Here is an 18,271-nt window from a genome sequence, read left to right as displayed (position 1 = left end):
AAATGCAACTTAATAACATCTCAAATTAACGGAGCGTACATGTTCTTGTTTTTATAAACAGGATACGAGAGAGGACATTAAAAAGGCAGCTGCATTTACTGGGCCTTCAATAATCTTTAAGTCCTCATTTCATGCTGCTTTTGTCCTCATCACAATGCTGTCATTTACTCGTCCCAAGAATCAGGAGGAGGGCACAAACCTCTCTTCAGCTCAGGACCACGTCCGTTCAGAAGCCTCTGTTGAAAAAGAACTGCAGAAGATGCTGTACTTAATGCATAGCTGGTTATTAGAGAGAAAGACAGAGCACAATGACACTCTAGGATCATTCTCACTTTTAAGAAGTCCTTCCATGAATAGCTTCTCAATATGTTGTTATGTGAACTTTATTGAGGCAATAAAGGCAACAAACCAGAGTTGCATCTTTCTGCTTTTACCGATCCCCATGCAGCAAGGGATGTAAATCATTACGTGAGCTCCAAAGGCTCCATGTTTATATGCAAGCAGAATGCATATGAGACTAGCCATGTTAAAATGATGGTGGTTGGATTACCTTGGCTCCTCCTTTGCAGAGCAGCTGCTTTATTTGCATTATTCTCAAGCCAGACCTTAAAATGGTTAGAAAAAGGAGTGCAGCAATTGTCTGCCATGTTAGGCATAAGCTAGTCAGGGATCCTCCCTACTGAGCAGCAAATGGGCTTTCCTTTAGATGAAAAATGTTCCTCTGCAGAGAAGATATATGGACAGGGTTCCCAAAGGTTCAAAGCAGGCATGTTGGTTTTGCTTGGTTTTTAACTTGAGCATGCATAAATAAACCACTATGATGCACATATGATTAGATTTGAGTGCTAAATTCAAAATGCATGATGATGATCATCATCATCATCACAATCATTCAATAGTGAATAGATTCTCTTGGGATGTTCTCCTGCCCAAGTCCCATTGCAATGACTAAGACCTAAAATAAACAACTGCCCTACTCAGTTCATCTTGCCAGCTTGCGTGGCATAAGATCTAGCAAGGTTATGTCCTATATGACAAACTGCTGCCCTTACGGCATATCTACAACTGCCCCCTTGCCTTTGGGCTGCCTCAGCTGCCCTTGGCTTTGCCTTCTTTGCGTGTCAGGTAGGAGAATCAAAAACAGAAAGATCCCAAGGTCAGAAAAAAGGAGCTTTCCCCCACCCACCCCTTCCATTTGGATGTTCATAAAGCAGGCAGGAAGAGGAAGCCGTTCTGGGCTGCTCCATTGCCTTTGTGCTTCATAGCAAAGACCACAACTTTGGGCTTTCTCTCTGGCAAAGGCTTTGGGCCTGCATAGCATCTTCAATGAACAGCTCTGGAAAGGACTGGACTGCATTGGATGGAAAGAAGTGATGAGCCCTGTCATACCTATGGGCAGAGCCAGGATATCCTTTTTTTTTTTCCTCCCGGTTGTGGTTGCTTTCACTCCCTTTTGTTTTCCCTCTCCTTCTTTACTCTTTCAAAAACAACGCGGCGCGTGTCTCCCACCTTCCACCTAAATCGGGCGAGCGTTGCAAAACAGCGCTACAATCAAGACGGCGCTCCGGGCGATGCAAGAAAGGGGTTAGAGGCTGCAAGATGGCCCCTGTGCTCCACGCTGCCCACCCCTGCGCCAAAGCTTGCGGTCCTTTTCGCGCCCGAGGATGACCGATCTACAGTATCCAGCGATGCAGTACTTCTTCACATCTTGACTTTATCCAGCCCCGGGCAGTGGGACAAGGGTTTGCTGCCTCGGGTCAACGCAGTCAAGAAAGACTTCCAACAATCTGTCACGAATAAATCATTTTCTACTTAACGAAGGCGGGGTATGGAGAAGACACGCGATCCAACCCTCCCAAACTCCTGAACAGGTTCCCTGCCCAAGAAGGGCTCTTTCGCCGTCTTCTTCCCTTGCCTTTCTGCACAAACGTGCCCGGGCTCCCCCTATCGGCCGCCGCGCTCATTTCACGAGGAAGAAGGAGGCGGAGGAGGAGAAAAACGGGCTCCCCCTGTGGCGAGAGAGAAAAACGACGGAGCGCAAAGGAAGAGCGAGCGAGCGAGCGGAGTTGCCTGCGAGGAGGTCGGCGGGCGTTTTCCTCCACCTTCGCTTCGTTTCCTCTACGCGCAGCAGCAACAAGCCAGGTTGCAGCCAGGCACCAACGCCTCGCCTCAGCCGCGTGGTGCACCGGGAGAGCCGGGCGTGTGGAGGCAGCTGTGTCCTTTCTTTCTTTCTTTCTTTTGCTTTTTTTCCCCCTCTTTTTGCCGGCCGGGCGCTTTGCAACTCCTTGCCGCCGCCGTGGCCAACACAAGCGACGTAGCTCTTCCCGGTCACTTCACGCCGCGCCTCTCTCGCAGTTTTTCTTTCTCGATCCGTGTCGAGTCGCCCAGCCCGAGTCGGCTGCCCCTTCCGAGAAGTCTGGGAGCTCCCACTCCCCAGCTGCTCTTCCCCATGGGGATCCGCGAGTTTCCCAGCGGCACGGCGAGGGGCAAGAGCATGGCGATGTGAGTGCCGGCGACGGCGGGCGGAGGGCGAGGGTCACGGCAAGAAGGAGCGGGAAAGAAAAATCTACCCCCTTCTCCCAGCTCCGCTTCGGGCGCTCGCCTCCCTTCTCCGCTGCCTCAGCCTGGGAGCCGCGGCGGGCGCGAGGCGGGCCGGTGGGAGCAAAGTTGCTCTTCTTCTCCCGGTCCTCGCTTTTTTGGCGCCAAAAAAAGGCGGCGGGAAGGTGGTGGGGGGAGGAGGGAATGGTGTGCCGGAGGGCTTGCAAGTTCGCCCTCCGGAGCTTTCCCGGTTAGCGCGGCGGAGGGGAGGTGGAGCGCCAACCGGGAAAGCTCTGGGCGAAGCTTTCCTCTCCTGCGCCGCGACTCGGGATGCGCTGAGGTATCCCGGGGGCTCTTTTGGCGGGCTCGCCGCTGAAGGACGTGTGTGTGTGTGTGTGTGTGTGTGTGTGTGTGTGTGTGTGTGTGAGAGAGAGAGAGAGAGAGAGAGAGAGTCAGTCAACCGGGTCTCTTCAACCATCCGCTGAGACAGGAGGGTCTGATTACAGCTTCTGGGGATGATGGTGTTGTTGTCCAGCATGCCTGCAGAGCACCTGATGGGAGAAGCTGTGCTAAGGAGGGCATCGCTTTGGGGTGTCAAGTGCCTTCCTCAGTTTCCCCCAGTCCTGCTGCCTATCTTTGGGGGGAACCTTTTATTTATTTATTTGTGTATTTGTTTGTTTGTTTTTCTCCTGATATGAATATTCCCGAGAAAGCTTGCATTATTGATTGCCTCCCCGGTCTGCTTTGGCTGTTCCCTTTCCTTTCTTCAACCCGCTGCTGCAGCTGCTCTTTCCTTTCTAGTGGCATGAGGAGGTCTCCTGATGTCAGCCCCAGGAGGCTGTCAGACATCAGCCCCCAACTCCGGCAGCTCAAATATCTGGTGGTGGATGAGGCGATCAAAGAGGACTTGAAATGGAGGTCAGTGGAAGACCTTACCAGCGCTTCCATAGGACTCACATCCATCGAGGAAAGGATCCTGCGGATTACAGGCTATTACGGCTATCAGCCTTGGGCTACCAGCTATAAAAGTAAGTGTCTTTCTTTTTCACAGCAGCATCCACCCTTCCCTCAGCATCTCTCTCTCTCTCCCCCTCCCTCCTTCCCCCTCCTCTCTCCAACTTTCAGTGGGCTGTCTCCTGACAGACAGGCGGAGAGAAAGGCTTAAGTTGATAATTGGGATTAACCCTGTGAAACCTCACCTAGGCCATAACAGTTGACTCTCCTTGAGGTGATTTGCTGCTCATCTTCTCCTCACAATTCCTTTTTGCCAGGCTGATTCCTTGTGTGTGCCATACTTTTGTACACGTGTTTCCAGCCAGGAAGCTGATGGGAGAAATCTTGTTCTCTTTCAGTGGGCATGCACCATTTTGAGAATATTATCAGTACAGTTATGGCCAGCTAAACTTTCTGGTGGTTAACGAAATATTCAGACTGAAGGAGAGATTTCAGCTTAAACTCAAACTAGGCTCAAATAAGAACTTTGCAAAAGGCTACTATAATATAAAGCCAATTAAAAGAGAGGCGGAGGGAGGGGGAAATGTTACATGAAATGGTGACTGAAGTTTGCATCATTAATTCAAGGAAGTTGTATTTGATAATTCAGGGAAACGTTTTTACAGCTCGGTGATTTCATGAGCTATTTTCCTCTTTGGATGCAGCATATGTTGAATTAATCTACAGAAAATGATCTCTTAGTATCTTTATATTATATTAATTGGAAATCAACATAGAACTTTTGCCTGTTTTAGTACCCAAACTGAAGTAATTGAATTTTTAAAATGCATTGTGAATTCAAGTTAGTTAAGCACAAATTTGTGAATTAGATACTTGGTATTTTAAATATAACAGTATGCTTAAAAATATTTTTTCTTCATATTTCCAAAAATTTCACAGAAACATTTCTCTCTTATCATAGTGTGCTGATATTGCATTGTGTTGTGTGTGTATGTGTATGTGTTTGTGTGTCTACTCCAGCATATATATTCTGAATGCATTTTTCCAGTTCTGAGATTTGGCTAAGAAAGATACCCAAATCCAACTTGGTGGCTGTATGCTTCTGCATTACAGATGGTACACAATATCAGGAATTGTTGTTCATGTTTTTATTTTCATTTTGTCACCTGTTGGCTCAGGAGAGAATTCCCCAGTCTGCCTATTTTTCATCCCATAATTTCCCATCTACTTATGCAGTGTCTTATTCTGTCAAACAAAGAATATTCATGCTGAGGGTTTTGTTCAATTTAAATATTTGAAATATTCAAATCTTTGGAAAATGACTTGTGGATTGCAAGAAGTTTGAAGTATAATACCTGCATTGGTTGAAGTTATCTAAAACCTTTGCTATTAATATCATGTAGATACTGATTTCTATGCCGCAGAAATCCCAATCCATGTTCTTCTGTATTGCCAAATCTGCAGGGACACTCACCACCAGTTGATTATTCATCTTTTATTTAAATTTCCAGGGCACCCTGATAGCTTTTATCTGCATTATCTGTTAAATAATTAAGATAAATTTATTTCTCTAAAAGTAGCTCTTTTTTCTACATTATGTGAAGCTTTGCCCACAAATGATTGCTAATAGTTCTTGATGTTAGGGAATGGTTTTAAGTTATTCATTTTATTGATTGCATTTTTATTGGTCAGTGAGCAAAATACAGTTCTTTCTGTCTGAGCTTTGTTCCTACCTCAATCCAATACCAGATGTTCTCTCATAAAGATGAATCTGTCGGGTGTAATAGGCTTCATAAGGTGTGCAAGTTATAAGTTACGACTGTTGGGATTGTTAGAAGAATGCCCACTGGTAATCTATTAGAACTGCATCTGAGAGAGTCTTTTGAGTCTTGAAAGAGCTTAGAGTATTGGGATGTATTCTTAATTACTGCGGTCAACTACTATATTCATTGGAAAAAATAGCTATTATATCATATTCTAAAGTAAAGAGACAGAAACACTTGTCCATGCTTTTATAAAATTGATTAACTACTGTACTTTGTTCTATGCAGAGGTGCTCAACACTTGTGTAAATAGGCAGCTTCCCCAATATTGTCTGTTGTGGAACAATGAAAACATAGGTTTTGTGCAACACACACATACGTATATGTATATGTAGATTGGTATAGATTTATAGATATTCATATTCATTCATTGCAGAGTTTGGATATAGGTGAGTTCAAGGTGGATGCTGAAAGAAGAAGAATAGATGGCTCATCAGAGTGTAGTGCCAAATGAGGAAAAAAGCACAGATCAGAAAGGAGATATCAAAAATGGATCCTTCAGGACCTTGGACAGGTCCCAGGAAAAATGCCATTTTGACAATTGCTGACTCAATTCCTCAGTTTGACTGGTTCTATTGGATTTATTTATTTTATTTGTTAATCGCTTATAAGATAATAGGTACATGTATAAACATGAGTAAGGTAAATAGGTACAAATAAATACGGGACAAGAGGATAGGGACAGTAGGTATGATTGTGTACTTATGCAAGCCTGGCTGTCTTTCTCCATTGCTTCATGCCTAATGTACACCATAATGGTAGTGCAAAGAAGGCCTTCAGCAACAAGAATGCAGGTTCTTTGGCAGACTCTGGCATAGAGGTTTTAGGGTCTATGGATGTTACTGCTTCCTGATCACTAAACTCAACTTCCTAAAATCCCACTTTTTGTTCTTTTGTCCCAGATGGTTACTGTTTTCTGACTAATCACTGCTAGTTTTGTAAAATAATAACAATTGCAACTGCACTGGTTAAGCTTAACTTTCAAGTTGAAATAATCCCACTTTGAGAAAGTTTTAGTGATTAAAAATAGGATAAATATAATAAAGAAAGGTGACAAGCTAATTCCAGAATAAGTCTGTCAGTTCAGTGAAACTTTGAAAAAGGCTAGTTTAGGGACCAAAGATTTCTATTATGAATTTCTGCACAAATATTAACTATATTAAAACATATAACTCTTGTCTAGAAGGCCTTTGTGCTTTGAGAAAACATGAAAAAATATTAAATAATGTTTCTTTGTTTATTTAATTGCTTATTAAATTTATATCCTGTGCATCTTGCTAATATTGTAAATAATGTTATAATTGGTATTATGTATTTCCTCTCCCTAAATATTCAGGTTTTATTTTATATTACATGCTTTGTTTATTGTGTGCTTTCAATTTTTTTAAAAGAGAAAGTTAACATTCATAATAAGCATAACTGTATTTATGTTTTAAAGGTCTATTTTCTGTTGTCAAAAATATTCAGAAATCCAAGGAATATCCTCCCAGTTCAGCAGCAGCTATTTTAGTCATAACATATGAATTTGTAAATGGCATGATTTTGATAATGAAATCATACTGTATGATCAGTATAAGATTGTTTATATGCTAAAATATATGTATATCAATATAGTCCTAATAATATTCATATTATAAAGTTTCCTGGAGTATTCATCTTAGGGTGAGGATATATCTTTATGATTGTTCATTAATAAATTTTTGGATAATTGTGTTAGGAAAGCATTTTGTAATAATAAAAAAGAAAGAAGTTAAGTACATGTTGAACAGATATTTAGAATTATTCATAAGCATCTGCAGTTCATTAGAAATGTTACTGAAAAAGACACCAGAGAGAATATATTTCTTTGGTAATGTGTTGGCACTTCTGCTTTGTTAGCAAAAATAACTAAATTGCTGCATACATCTGTAGTAATTACTATTTTGCATGCTTTGTTCTTTCATGTTTAAAATGAGTGATATCTTACAATATGAATAGTCCTGTTTACTCCCAGTGAGATAAATATTTTAATCGACTTCTGCTAGATTGGTCATTATGGGAAGGGCAGCTTCAGAACCAGAGTGTTAATGTGTTGTTCTGACATAATGAGTAATGTCCTATTGACTTCATGTTGAGAAACTGTGGCTTGTCTTGATGTAATAAGAAAGGTCATGTCAGTGGCATGTTTACAGCATGATTCCAGATTGCCATCATGTTTAATTTGGCCTTGAAAATGAAGGTAACCAAAGCTTAATTGTAATGGGAATTTTTAAAAACAATTTTTCAGTCTTCTTGCATTTGTGGGATTTGAGAAGGAGTCATATCGAACATCATTGTTTTATAAAGAATGAGTCATAACATCGAGATACATCATACATAACTGATAATTAATTTATAATTTTGTTCTTAGTGCAGTAATTCTTTGTAAAATGCATTTATATAGACTATTTATTTGTTGCATTTTACACAGGTAACCCCAAGTCAACTCCCTAAGAATTAACATATATTATCAACACTAAATAAAACCAGAGAAAATCAGAATCAAATACAAATGTGTGAAATTAGGCAAAGATCATTCAGAAAAAAAGAAGGATCATATTGATTATTATCTGGGTGAAATAAGAATCGACATGATAAGTGGAATATTTCCTTTAATACAAAAAATATAGCGGCAGCTGATATTGTGAAATAGCTGATTGCTACCTTTTGCTGCTAAACACAGTATTAACTGTAGATTAAAACTATTATTTATGCATCATGTTCTGGTGCAATTTTTTAAACACTTACTTAAACCTTAGTGAAAATAAATACTGAAAGTAGAGCCATTTTGGCTCAGACTGGAAGACTTATCAAGTATTAGCATTCTGTCTCCATACTGACCAATTATTGTAAGTACAACATGAGAATTTAATTTTTGACTTGACAACGTATGAATCTTTTTATAGGAGTAAGCCATCTGCCTCAGCATTGGTCAGACTTTGGCAGATTTTTAAAATATTATTATCAACCAAATCAAATGATGCTTCCAGAATCAGTCTCCCGGCATTATCAATTTACTAAAAGATAAATGGAAATTCAATAAAGCATATCACTCAATATGTTAGGGTCTTTTTACTAGGAAGTAGAACTTGTCAGTAAATTTTAGAAGTAAACATATTTAAAATGGGAACCTTAAAGTATCAATGGATAGACTATTACAAAAAATCAAGTTTGCCCACAGATTTCCCAACTTTGTGTAATTAGGTCCTAATAAAAATATTGCCTTGTAATTCTTTGCATTTATATTCCATAATTATAATTCCATTTACATTTCATGAATGTAAGGATGCATGCTTTCTCTGTCATAGCCCCTCCTTCTGCAACCTTCTGCCTTTAAGATTAGAATGACCCTGATCCTTTTGGCATTTTGTGTGCTTGGACCTGAGGCCCTAAGTGTGCTAACAGCCTTGTTTTTTTGGCTATGTTAACACACACAGCAATAGTTTTACTCAGCACTTATATATGTTTATTTTGAACTGTTTTAATTGTTTTTATGATGTACACTGTCCAGAGTCACTTGAGACAGGTATCAAATACAGAAATCAAATAAATAAATTAAAATGTCTTCCATCCCTTTTCTATCAGTTATTATTTATACATTGCTAGTGCTAATTTGTATATTTGCAAAACTTTAATTTGATAAATTGTCCACTAAGGAAATCTGAAAGTCTGAAACATGGCTGCATATCAATATCTGGCAAGCTGCTATACTCATTTACAGAAACACTTTAATATTTATTGAAATACAGATTATATTGTTATATTCAGATTAACAATCATGAAGTATTTTGTTCTAAAATTTTGGATTGCACAAGATAGAACAAACAGCTTCGGAAGCATGCAGCTTTTCCATCTGCCACCTGTTGGAAGGTAGCCTGTAGGCAGCTGCTCCTTATTTATCTGGGGACGTGAGTGTTGCAGATTATATAGAAATTAAAAAGCAGCTTAATGATATGGAAGCCATTTTAGAAAGCAAGGATATGTGCTAGTCTATATGGAAAGCAAGTCTTAAATGCATTTTCTTGGAAGATATTTCTGAACTGTGGTTACAGAACCTTACAGACAAAATATTTAGCAAGAGCACTTAGACTTATATACCACTTCACAGTGCTTTACATCCCCCTCTAAGCAGTTTTACAGAGTCAGCTGCATATTGCCCCCAACAATCTGGAACCTCGTTTTATTGACTTCAGAAGGATGGAAGGCTGAGTCAACCTTGAGCCTGTGAGATTCAAACTGCCAAATTGCAGTCAGCCGGCAGTCAGCAGAAGTAGCCTGCAGTACTGCATTCTAACCACTGCACCACCGGGGCTCTTCATTTAGGGTGAAGTATGGCTTTAGTTAATCCAACAGATGACAGACATTATAGTTTTAATAAAATAAAGATGCAGAATCTGGGGAAATATCAAGTGACTTTGGAGAATAGAGCATGGAAATAGTTTTGGATTACTGGCCCTGCCTCTTCCCTCCTTGAAGCTTGTAGATATTGGCTATACAGTGGCTGCCTTGAGATCAGGGGTGTCAAACTCAAGGCCCAGGGGCCAGATCTGGCCTGCAGGGTACTTAGATCTGGCCTGTGGTGCTGCCCTGGAAACAGCAAAGGACCAGTCGTGCCCGGCCCTCTCAAGCTGTTTTCACTGGCAGAAGGTTGCAGGAGGCCATCCCAGTCAAAACCGGAACTCAGGAGCCCATTTTTTCTGGCAGAGTACTCGGGCCACCACAGGTGCCCCTCAACACAAGTGATGTCATGCTGGCTATGCCCACCTTGGCCACACCCACCCTAACCCCCCAAGGTCAAACACAACCCTCAATGAAATTGAGTTTGACACCCTTGCTTTAGATCTATCCTTAAATATTTACAGAATATAGCATTCCAAAGTGATGCTTGGCCCAATGGCCATTACAACATACTTTGAATACACTGGTGTTTTCTTAAGGTGAAAAAAGCAGCTTCTTGGTTAAAAGAGAATGTGTGAAATCTATGAATAATACATTTGTTATATTCATAAGTTGTTATTCGTCATAGGCAGTACCTAGCTTGTCAGCATTGAAGCCATGCTCACATCCAATTAATTTTTTGAAACTAGGAATTACAGCAGTAGTAACAACAATAACACCAAAATTCAGTAATAAATCACCTGATTTTTTGTCATTCTGTTTTCCTTTCAATCAAAATACCAGCTTGATATAATAATGTGTTTTTTAAAATCTTTTTCTATACTGAAAATTTGCTCTCAATACTACCATTGCATTTCATTATAGCTATCTAACTACACAAAGAGCAGAACAGACCACAGAAAAATATCTGAAGAAATGGAAATGAAGAAGAATATGCAAGCTTTGTAGTAATGACACAAATATGACAATATTTTTTTGCTTAGGCATAATCCAATGAACCCTTTATTCCACATAGCTCTTACCATTCTTGTTATACATTGTCCATGCCCTTGTGTGACTTTTTTAAATTTTTGTTTAGGCATTTAAAAAAAAACCTTATCTCTTTCCTACTTGTAGCAAGGATATTGTATAGGAGAAAGTGTCAGATGCTGCTTCAGTGGGATGTGTGTTATTTAGTGTCTTTTGGAGGAGATAATAGTTGTGCTATTCCTGCCACTACATTTCATTCTTTCATTCTTTAAATGGTGTGTCTGTGTGTCTGTGTGTGTGTATGAATTATATGTGTGTGTGTGTGTGTGTGTGTGTGTATATATATATATATATGTGTGTATATATATATATATATATGTATATGTATATATGTATTTAAAGTTTTCGCGGGTACTTACATATATGGTATTCAGCTTTGTTCAGTTATTTTCCCACATCATTATAGTTGTGCTTTTAAAGTTGTAGCAACGTTCCGGCAGAATCTCATCTGCCATCATCAGGCTTCTGTATTGTGTTTGTCTGTGAGTCAGACTTTTACAGTTGTTTCAGTTTTAAATTTGGGGCTAGCCTACTGCTGTGCCAGAATGGTTGAAAAAACAGAATACAGTAGCCTGATACAGAAGCCTACACAATACAGAAGCCTGATGATAGCAGATGAGATTCTGCCAAAATGTTGCTACAACTTTAAAAGCACAACTATAATGACGTGGGAAAATACCCGAACAAAGCTGAATACTATATATATATGGAATTCAGTTCGGGTATTTTCAATACCCAAACAAAGCTGAATGCCATACATGTAAGTACCCACGAAAACTTTTATATACATACATACATACATACATACATACATACATACATACATATATATGTAAGTACCCACGAAAACTTTTATATATATATATATATAATATCCCAGGTTGTGGAAAATGGAAAGGGATTTGGGTGAAAGTACTTCTTTTGGGGCCCTTTGAAAATAAATCTGTTTTTCTCTGTTCTATTGAAATTTCTTATCAGCTTACTCGGCTAATTGGTTCAGTGAAGAATGTCATAAGTATTAAAGAGAGAAAGCATTATAACTATCCATTAATACACACACACACACTATTTTTCTTCAAATGCCAAGCGCATTACAATGCACATCAGAAAATGCGAAAAGTTGTCATAGGTTACTTTAATTATTTTGTTTAATGGCTCAAAACTTTCTGACACATGTGTGCTTGGGAAATTCTTTTAGTTATCAATAAAATTATTGCAGAGCAATAGAAGTCTAATAACCCACATAATGTTTCATAATATTTGAGGAAACAAACTGGGTCTTGGAAATGGATTGAACTGACAAGTGTTTGGAATGGACTTAGAATAATTACAGTTGTAGAGACTGATCCTTAGGTGATTTATTGAAATTGCTGCAGTGATGTATGGTTAAATTAAAGTCACCTTTTCTATTGTATGAGCGTATACAATATGCACATTTATATATTTCTTCACTTTAATGAACCACAAAAGCATTTGTTTTTAAAATGTCTATAGGAAAACAAATGTCACTACATCTTTGCATATAATACCTGAGTTTATTACAATTCAATACTTGATTATATTCACCTTTAAGCTCTTTTAATTCAATGATTAACTTATTTCTTTAGATTTTTCTAAATATAAAATATGCACAGGAAAAAACTGCAATTATGGGACAATTCGCAATCCTGCAGTGCTAGCTCTAGGACAGAGAGCTGAATGAGAGGTTTGCAATTTTCTGTTGCAAGATTTGAGATAAGCCTCATTGAACTAATTGGGATTTACTTCAAAATAGGCATGTATCAGATTGAACTTTTAAGGTCAAGAAATATAATGTTAACACTCTGTACATTCATTAAGCAACAGGACTAGCAGTATAATTAGAGGGAGGAGGGTAGCTGCCTCAAGCATCAGATTTTGGTGGTTATGAAAGATCAGCAAGCTGTTCGGTATTTAATGTATTGTTTTATTATGTATTATTAACACCAGGAGGCTAGGGTGTGAAAAGATGATAATGTGGAGCACTTTTATTCAAAAACTCATGGGGGGGAAAAATCTATCAGTGTGGCCACTAAGGGTCAACAATGACTTGATGCACACAATCAATCATTATATTCAAAAACAGAATGTTTGGCTTTAGGGAAGAAAGGCAGCAGAAATCGTGGGAGCCACAAAATTTGTGATGAAAGTTAATGCAATGATATTAGAGCTCAAGAATTCCTATTGTTATTCATTCAGGTAATGTCCATGACTTCTGCTAAAAGTAAAAAAAATAAAGTCAGTTGAGCAGAAGATCTAACTTTACTTCCAGTAAGCTCCCTTGTAATCTCTTACAGTTTCTACATAAGAATGTGATATTTAATAAAGGGCAGAGTATACTAGATGAAAGTAATCCATTTTAGAAAAAACATGTTTCCTTCCCCAATTTTTCCATTAATTTATTTAGTTGAAAAACAATGACAGTGAGTGTTTGGACAAAAGGGCTGAGAAAGCAAAACATGGGATAAATATATTTACATTCCTGTTATTCTTGTTATGAGGGCAGTCATCCAGTTTATGTCCTAGGATATGTACTTACAAAGAACAATACCATCAGTGATGCAGGCCTCGTCCCCATACAAAAAAAGTGCGAATCAGTGCCTCTCTTGTGTGTTCCCACAGTGTGATGAGATTTTCAGCCATCTTGGATAGCCAAGCTGATTTATTCTACAATCAATCTACCGCTATCCCAGAGAAAAATGTTGGTCAGTGCTATTTCCCATGAGAGGAACTTCAGTCCATCCCCGGTACTATCTCGTTAGTGTTAGTACTGGCTCTGTTTATGGTCCCGCTTGTGTGTATGACTCTATTCCAAATGTCAATGGAGATTCTTAGTCATCCAGGTCATAATTATCCCAAAGATCCTTTTTTTCAAAAGGCAATTGGACTTGGCAATTGTTTTTCTTAGAAGACATTTCGCTTCCAGCTCTGACTGGATGGTGAGGAATGAAAGGATTTATACTCCTTGCAGACAGCTGGTCATTTGCATTCTTTTAGAGACAAAGGCCAACTCTTTTGAAGACAACAAAGTCCACATTTTGGACATGTTTCAAACCAGAGGTCCTCTCTATCCAAAATGTTGACTTTGCTGTCTTCAAAAGAGTTGGCCTTTGTTTCTAAAAGAAAGCAAGTAACTAGCTATCTGTAAGGAGTATAAATCCTTCCATTCCTCATCTTCTAGTCAGAGCTAAAGAAGCTTCTTGGATGAGAAGTGTAACTTCTTCAAAGAAAAACCAGAAAGTCAGTTGCCTTTTGAAAAAGCACTTTTGGGACATAGCTCTATGCCAGTTTTTTCACCTTTAACCTGACAACGTTAAACGTGGATTTTGTCTCATAGAATTCCCCAGTCATAGGTTTTAAAATTGCCAACTTTGAAAAACACTGGGGGTTTTTGTTTGATTTTTTTTCTTGAACTTTCTCAGTCATGGCACCCCACTTATAAATACCATCCAAGGTATATTTTATTCATCTGGATATCCGTGAGATAATACATTGCATGAAGTAATACATTGTCCTTGAAATAAAATGTTTCTTACATTACTATTTATTTATACAAGTTTGTGAGTGTAGATATTTCCACTTAGATTCTATGTGAATGTTTCAATTACTGCACAGTGAAGTACATTCATGATTTTTTGCACTCCTGGTTCTTGTAAGAGGAAGGATTTCATATAAATAAATAGAAAACATTGATGCAATTGTGCTCTTCGAACATTTTTTATTCAGCTGCACCCAAGAGAAAATAGTATTGAATAAATTAAGGTTCATCAAAATTAGCATCTATATCACAGAGCAAGTCTAGTTATATTTTCTGTCAGCAATATTTACTGAATCCTGGCTTCTGAATGTCTTTGAAATGCTGCAAATTTTATTGGAATAGATTGGCATTTTATATGTGAAAATATCTGTATCTTTTAATGAGTGTTCTAGGAAGGAAGATTCCATTTATCTTGTCACATTTCTACATAGCCTTAAGGGAAGAGAGCAGTATCTTCCTGGAAAAGATTTGCTACATTGGCATTATCTTCATTACATCAATAAAAGAGAAGGGATTTAAAATACTATGTACCAGGGCACAGCGAGCAATCTCTGTATGCTGATACATACTGTAGTAGGAAGCACTTATAAAAATAAGTCTAGTACTAAGAGCTGAGACCTCTATTAAAATTGATTGATTTGTATGCTGAAAGTGGCAGTCTGTCTTCAGTGATCAAACAATGAATTCTTTTTATTGTATTTTGTATATATTAAATAGAGGAAGCAAGTGAAATTTAGTTGCAGAAAATATCCACTGCCTACAATGAAAGATGCTCTTGAAGAAACCTGCACAGAATTGTACTGTTAGTAAATAAATTAGTAAAAGCACTGAATATCAAGTATAAGTCCATGACAGTGAAAAAGCTGTATGTGTCTGCTGGGAAATAACTAGGCAAAAGAGCAAAGAATAGAGAAGAAGGAGGTGGCTAATGAAGAAGATGCAATGTGTAGCTAAATACAAAAGGGAATAAAGATGTGATAAAAGAAAGGGGAAGACTTTGTATACAAGTCTTTTGTCTCTTGTGTAAAATGCAAAGTGCTGTATAGATTTTGAAAGAACTCAGTTTGCCTGGCAGTCAGGCTAAGCTAATGATGTTAGGTCCTGATCTTAGTGTCAGTATTGAGTCAGAATTGGCATAGAGGAATTATAGGAGCAAATAAAATAATGATTTGCACTACAATAATATTTGTTTTATGTTGGTGGTATAAAATCTGTTGCAGCACTAGAAATCTTCTTAAGATCTTTCTAAGCATTCCAGAACTGGGACACAAGGGAAGAGTTGCCTCATAGCCCTGTGAAATAACATAATCCAAGACCAGTATTTTTCAGCATTGTATTAAGAATGCTGCAGCTGTTTTCATTCTACAGAGGTCATAAATATCGGACCAAGAGCTTTTGGTTCATGTTTCCTAATCACCAGCTTTAATAAGATCAATTGTTCTGCAATTTCAAATTAAAATTCTCCGTTTATCCAGGAAATTTAGAAGCAAGTGTAATTGTGACTGAGTTCAGAGCAGCAGGGGGTAGAATGCTTTTGCAGGCTAAGTATTTGTGCCAGTAAATTAAACACACACACACACACCATACCTAGTAGGTACAATTTTTGATCAGTAAAATTAAATCTAAACTTTACATTAAAAAGAGATAATGATGTATGATTTATCTTTGATTAATCATAAGGTTCCATTGACTGAGGTAAGATATAATGCCAAGACTTAAATATGCTTTAAGTTCCATTGACTGAGGTAAAACTGAGGTAAAATTGATTGATTAAAACTTAAAGCATATTTAAGTCTTGGCATATCTTACAGAAATAAAGTACTAGGTTTATTTATAATACACTAGTGTTTTCCTTACTGCATATTTGTGTACTAATACAAAAGAGAAGGCAAATCAGCAAATTATGATTTTATTTGAGGCAGGATAAGAGTTTGTGCTTTTTTCAAAAATGGATTCTGTATTCTGTGATATTCTGGGGTTCTGTATTGTTTTTATTTATTTATAATCTTTTCAAAGGAGCATGGGGAGTGTAGGCCAGTCTTATTATCTAAAGTCACCCAATTACCTTCCACCTACCTCGAATGCCATTTTTCGAGTCCCTGTTGGATTATAATTGTACCATATTGAAGTGACAGGAATAATATATTTACTCAGCTGCTGCCAAATTTTATCTTCAAAATGGGTATATTACATGGCTGTTATGCTGGCCAGAGAGTATATTCACTAGATTTCATGGCAAACCTCTTATTTAATTACATCTCCATGTTTAGGCTGTACTCCAAATCCTCCAGTCCATTATTTTTATGAAATCCCCTGTTGTAGGTGGTGAAATAGGCACCTGAAATAGAAAATTGGATTTTAAAGAGTTTTTGAAGCTTAGTCTTCCATCCTAAGCCTTGCAAAACCCAACTGCAAGTTGCTTAGTCAAGAAAGCAATAGTTATTTACAGTGCTCAGCTGTCTCTTATAGTGGTGAAGCAGTTCATTATACACACTGGTTAATAAGCTTTTTTTTCTGTAGTAATGCAGGACACATTAACATAGCTTCCTAGGGTTCATTTGCTGGTTCCAAGATAAATAATTGGCCATCAAATAGAACTATTTACAGCAGAAGCAAAGACACAACCAGTAATTGGAAAGGCACTTTCCGTAGCACACTATGACTGGCTTTTCAGATGCCACCATGTCATAAGGAGAAACAGTATTGAATTATGAGAAATGCAGCCTTGAGGCATTTTGACAGAGCCTGTGTTTCTATATGAAAAGAAAATTGCAGAGAAAGTATAGAGAGGGGAAAACATGTAGTGTCACTAAATATGGCTGCAAATCCTCTCAAATAGTTATCAGGGGGCAAACTTAATTCTACCAGGTCCTGATTCCTTCTGCCATGATAAGATTTTATATGGGGTAAAAGTTTGGTAGATTTCCCCCAGAGACTTCCATGTGCAGAGAGTGGAATGAGGCTTGCAATGAGAAAGCTGAGAATAGCAGCAGCTGCTCCAAGCTCTGCCTTGTTGGATATGGAGTTCAATAGAGGAGGTTCTACTTCCCTAGATATCCCCTGTTTTTATGGTATCTTCCATCTCAGGGAGATACTATTCAGGAAATATAATACACTTCAAAGATAATTATTTATGGGAAAAGCCTCATCTTCCTTTAAAGCATATTTAATGCAGAAAATAGTACATATTTAACGCACATATTTAACACAGAAAATAGTATTAGGACATTAATATAGGACATTTATATTGATATGATATAATCTTTTTTGTTTTCTTCCTCATACACTGTTGTTAAGACATTGCAAATTAAGGATCTCAGTGCAATTCCTTTAAGAGTTTTATTAGCCAAAGAACAATCAGAGTAAAGGGCAAAATTCACATAATCACGTCCCCCTGGGAAAGCACTTACAGCACAGACAAAGGCTAAGTTCACACATAATACGAAGGCAGATTTATATAACCTTGGATTATTTAGCAAGCAGTGGTCATCCATATAACATCAGCCACAATTTTTAAAATGTGATTTCTGACTTAACCTGCACTATGAACCAAACATTCTACTTAAATATGACAGATGGAAATAAATTTCCTATCTTTCTGTCTGATTGCAAATGTTCTGTTCTAAATTCCTTTTTTGTCGTCTCATTGCACCTCCAGATGTATAATTCACATCTAGGCGGTTTTGGATCAGTCAGTATTCTTCAGCACAACTTATGTCAGAGGATTGTTGTGGGGAAAAAATACTGTAGAGGAAGCCATGTAGAGGAAGCCATATATGTTATCTTGGCTTTTCTTTAAGGAAATGTTATAATTCTAAAAATACATTCAAATAAATATAGTTTAGGTAGTTCTTGACTTATGGCCACAATTGAGCCTAAGATTTCTGTTGAAAATTGAGACATTTGTTAATTGAGTTTGCCCCATTTTATGACCTTTCTTGCCTCAATTGTTAAG

General features: G+C 38.1%; 1 protein-coding gene across 3 annotated transcripts in view; it reads left to right on the top strand.

Annotated features, from left to right (window-relative positions):
• The first annotated feature begins 2,028 nt into the window (after window positions 1–2,028).
• Window positions 2,029–18,271, top strand: part of SLC35F3 (solute carrier family 35 member F3) — a 104,912-nt gene continuing 88,669 nt past the window's right edge. For 2 of the 3 annotated variants that reach the window (XM_087937479.1, XM_087937486.1), the window contains exon 1: window positions 2,759–3,566. In XM_087937479.1, the coding sequence (XP_087793605.1) occupies window positions 3,233–3,566 (334 nt within the window). In that variant the 5' untranslated portion in view covers window positions 2,759–3,232. Of the gene's footprint in view, window positions 2,503–2,758; window positions 3,567–18,271 lie in introns of those variants that run through there. The other variant, XM_026705267.2, reaches the window with a different exon arrangement.

Source organism: Pseudonaja textilis, chromosome 1, assembly GCF_049901715.1.
Source record: "Pseudonaja textilis isolate UNSWEBS1 chromosome 1, rPseTex1.2, whole genome shotgun sequence".
Taxonomy (NCBI): domain Eukaryota; kingdom Metazoa; phylum Chordata; class Lepidosauria; order Squamata; family Elapidae; genus Pseudonaja; species Pseudonaja textilis.
The sequence above is the reverse complement of the archived record's forward strand: the minus strand, read 5'-3'. Positions and strand labels throughout refer to the sequence as shown.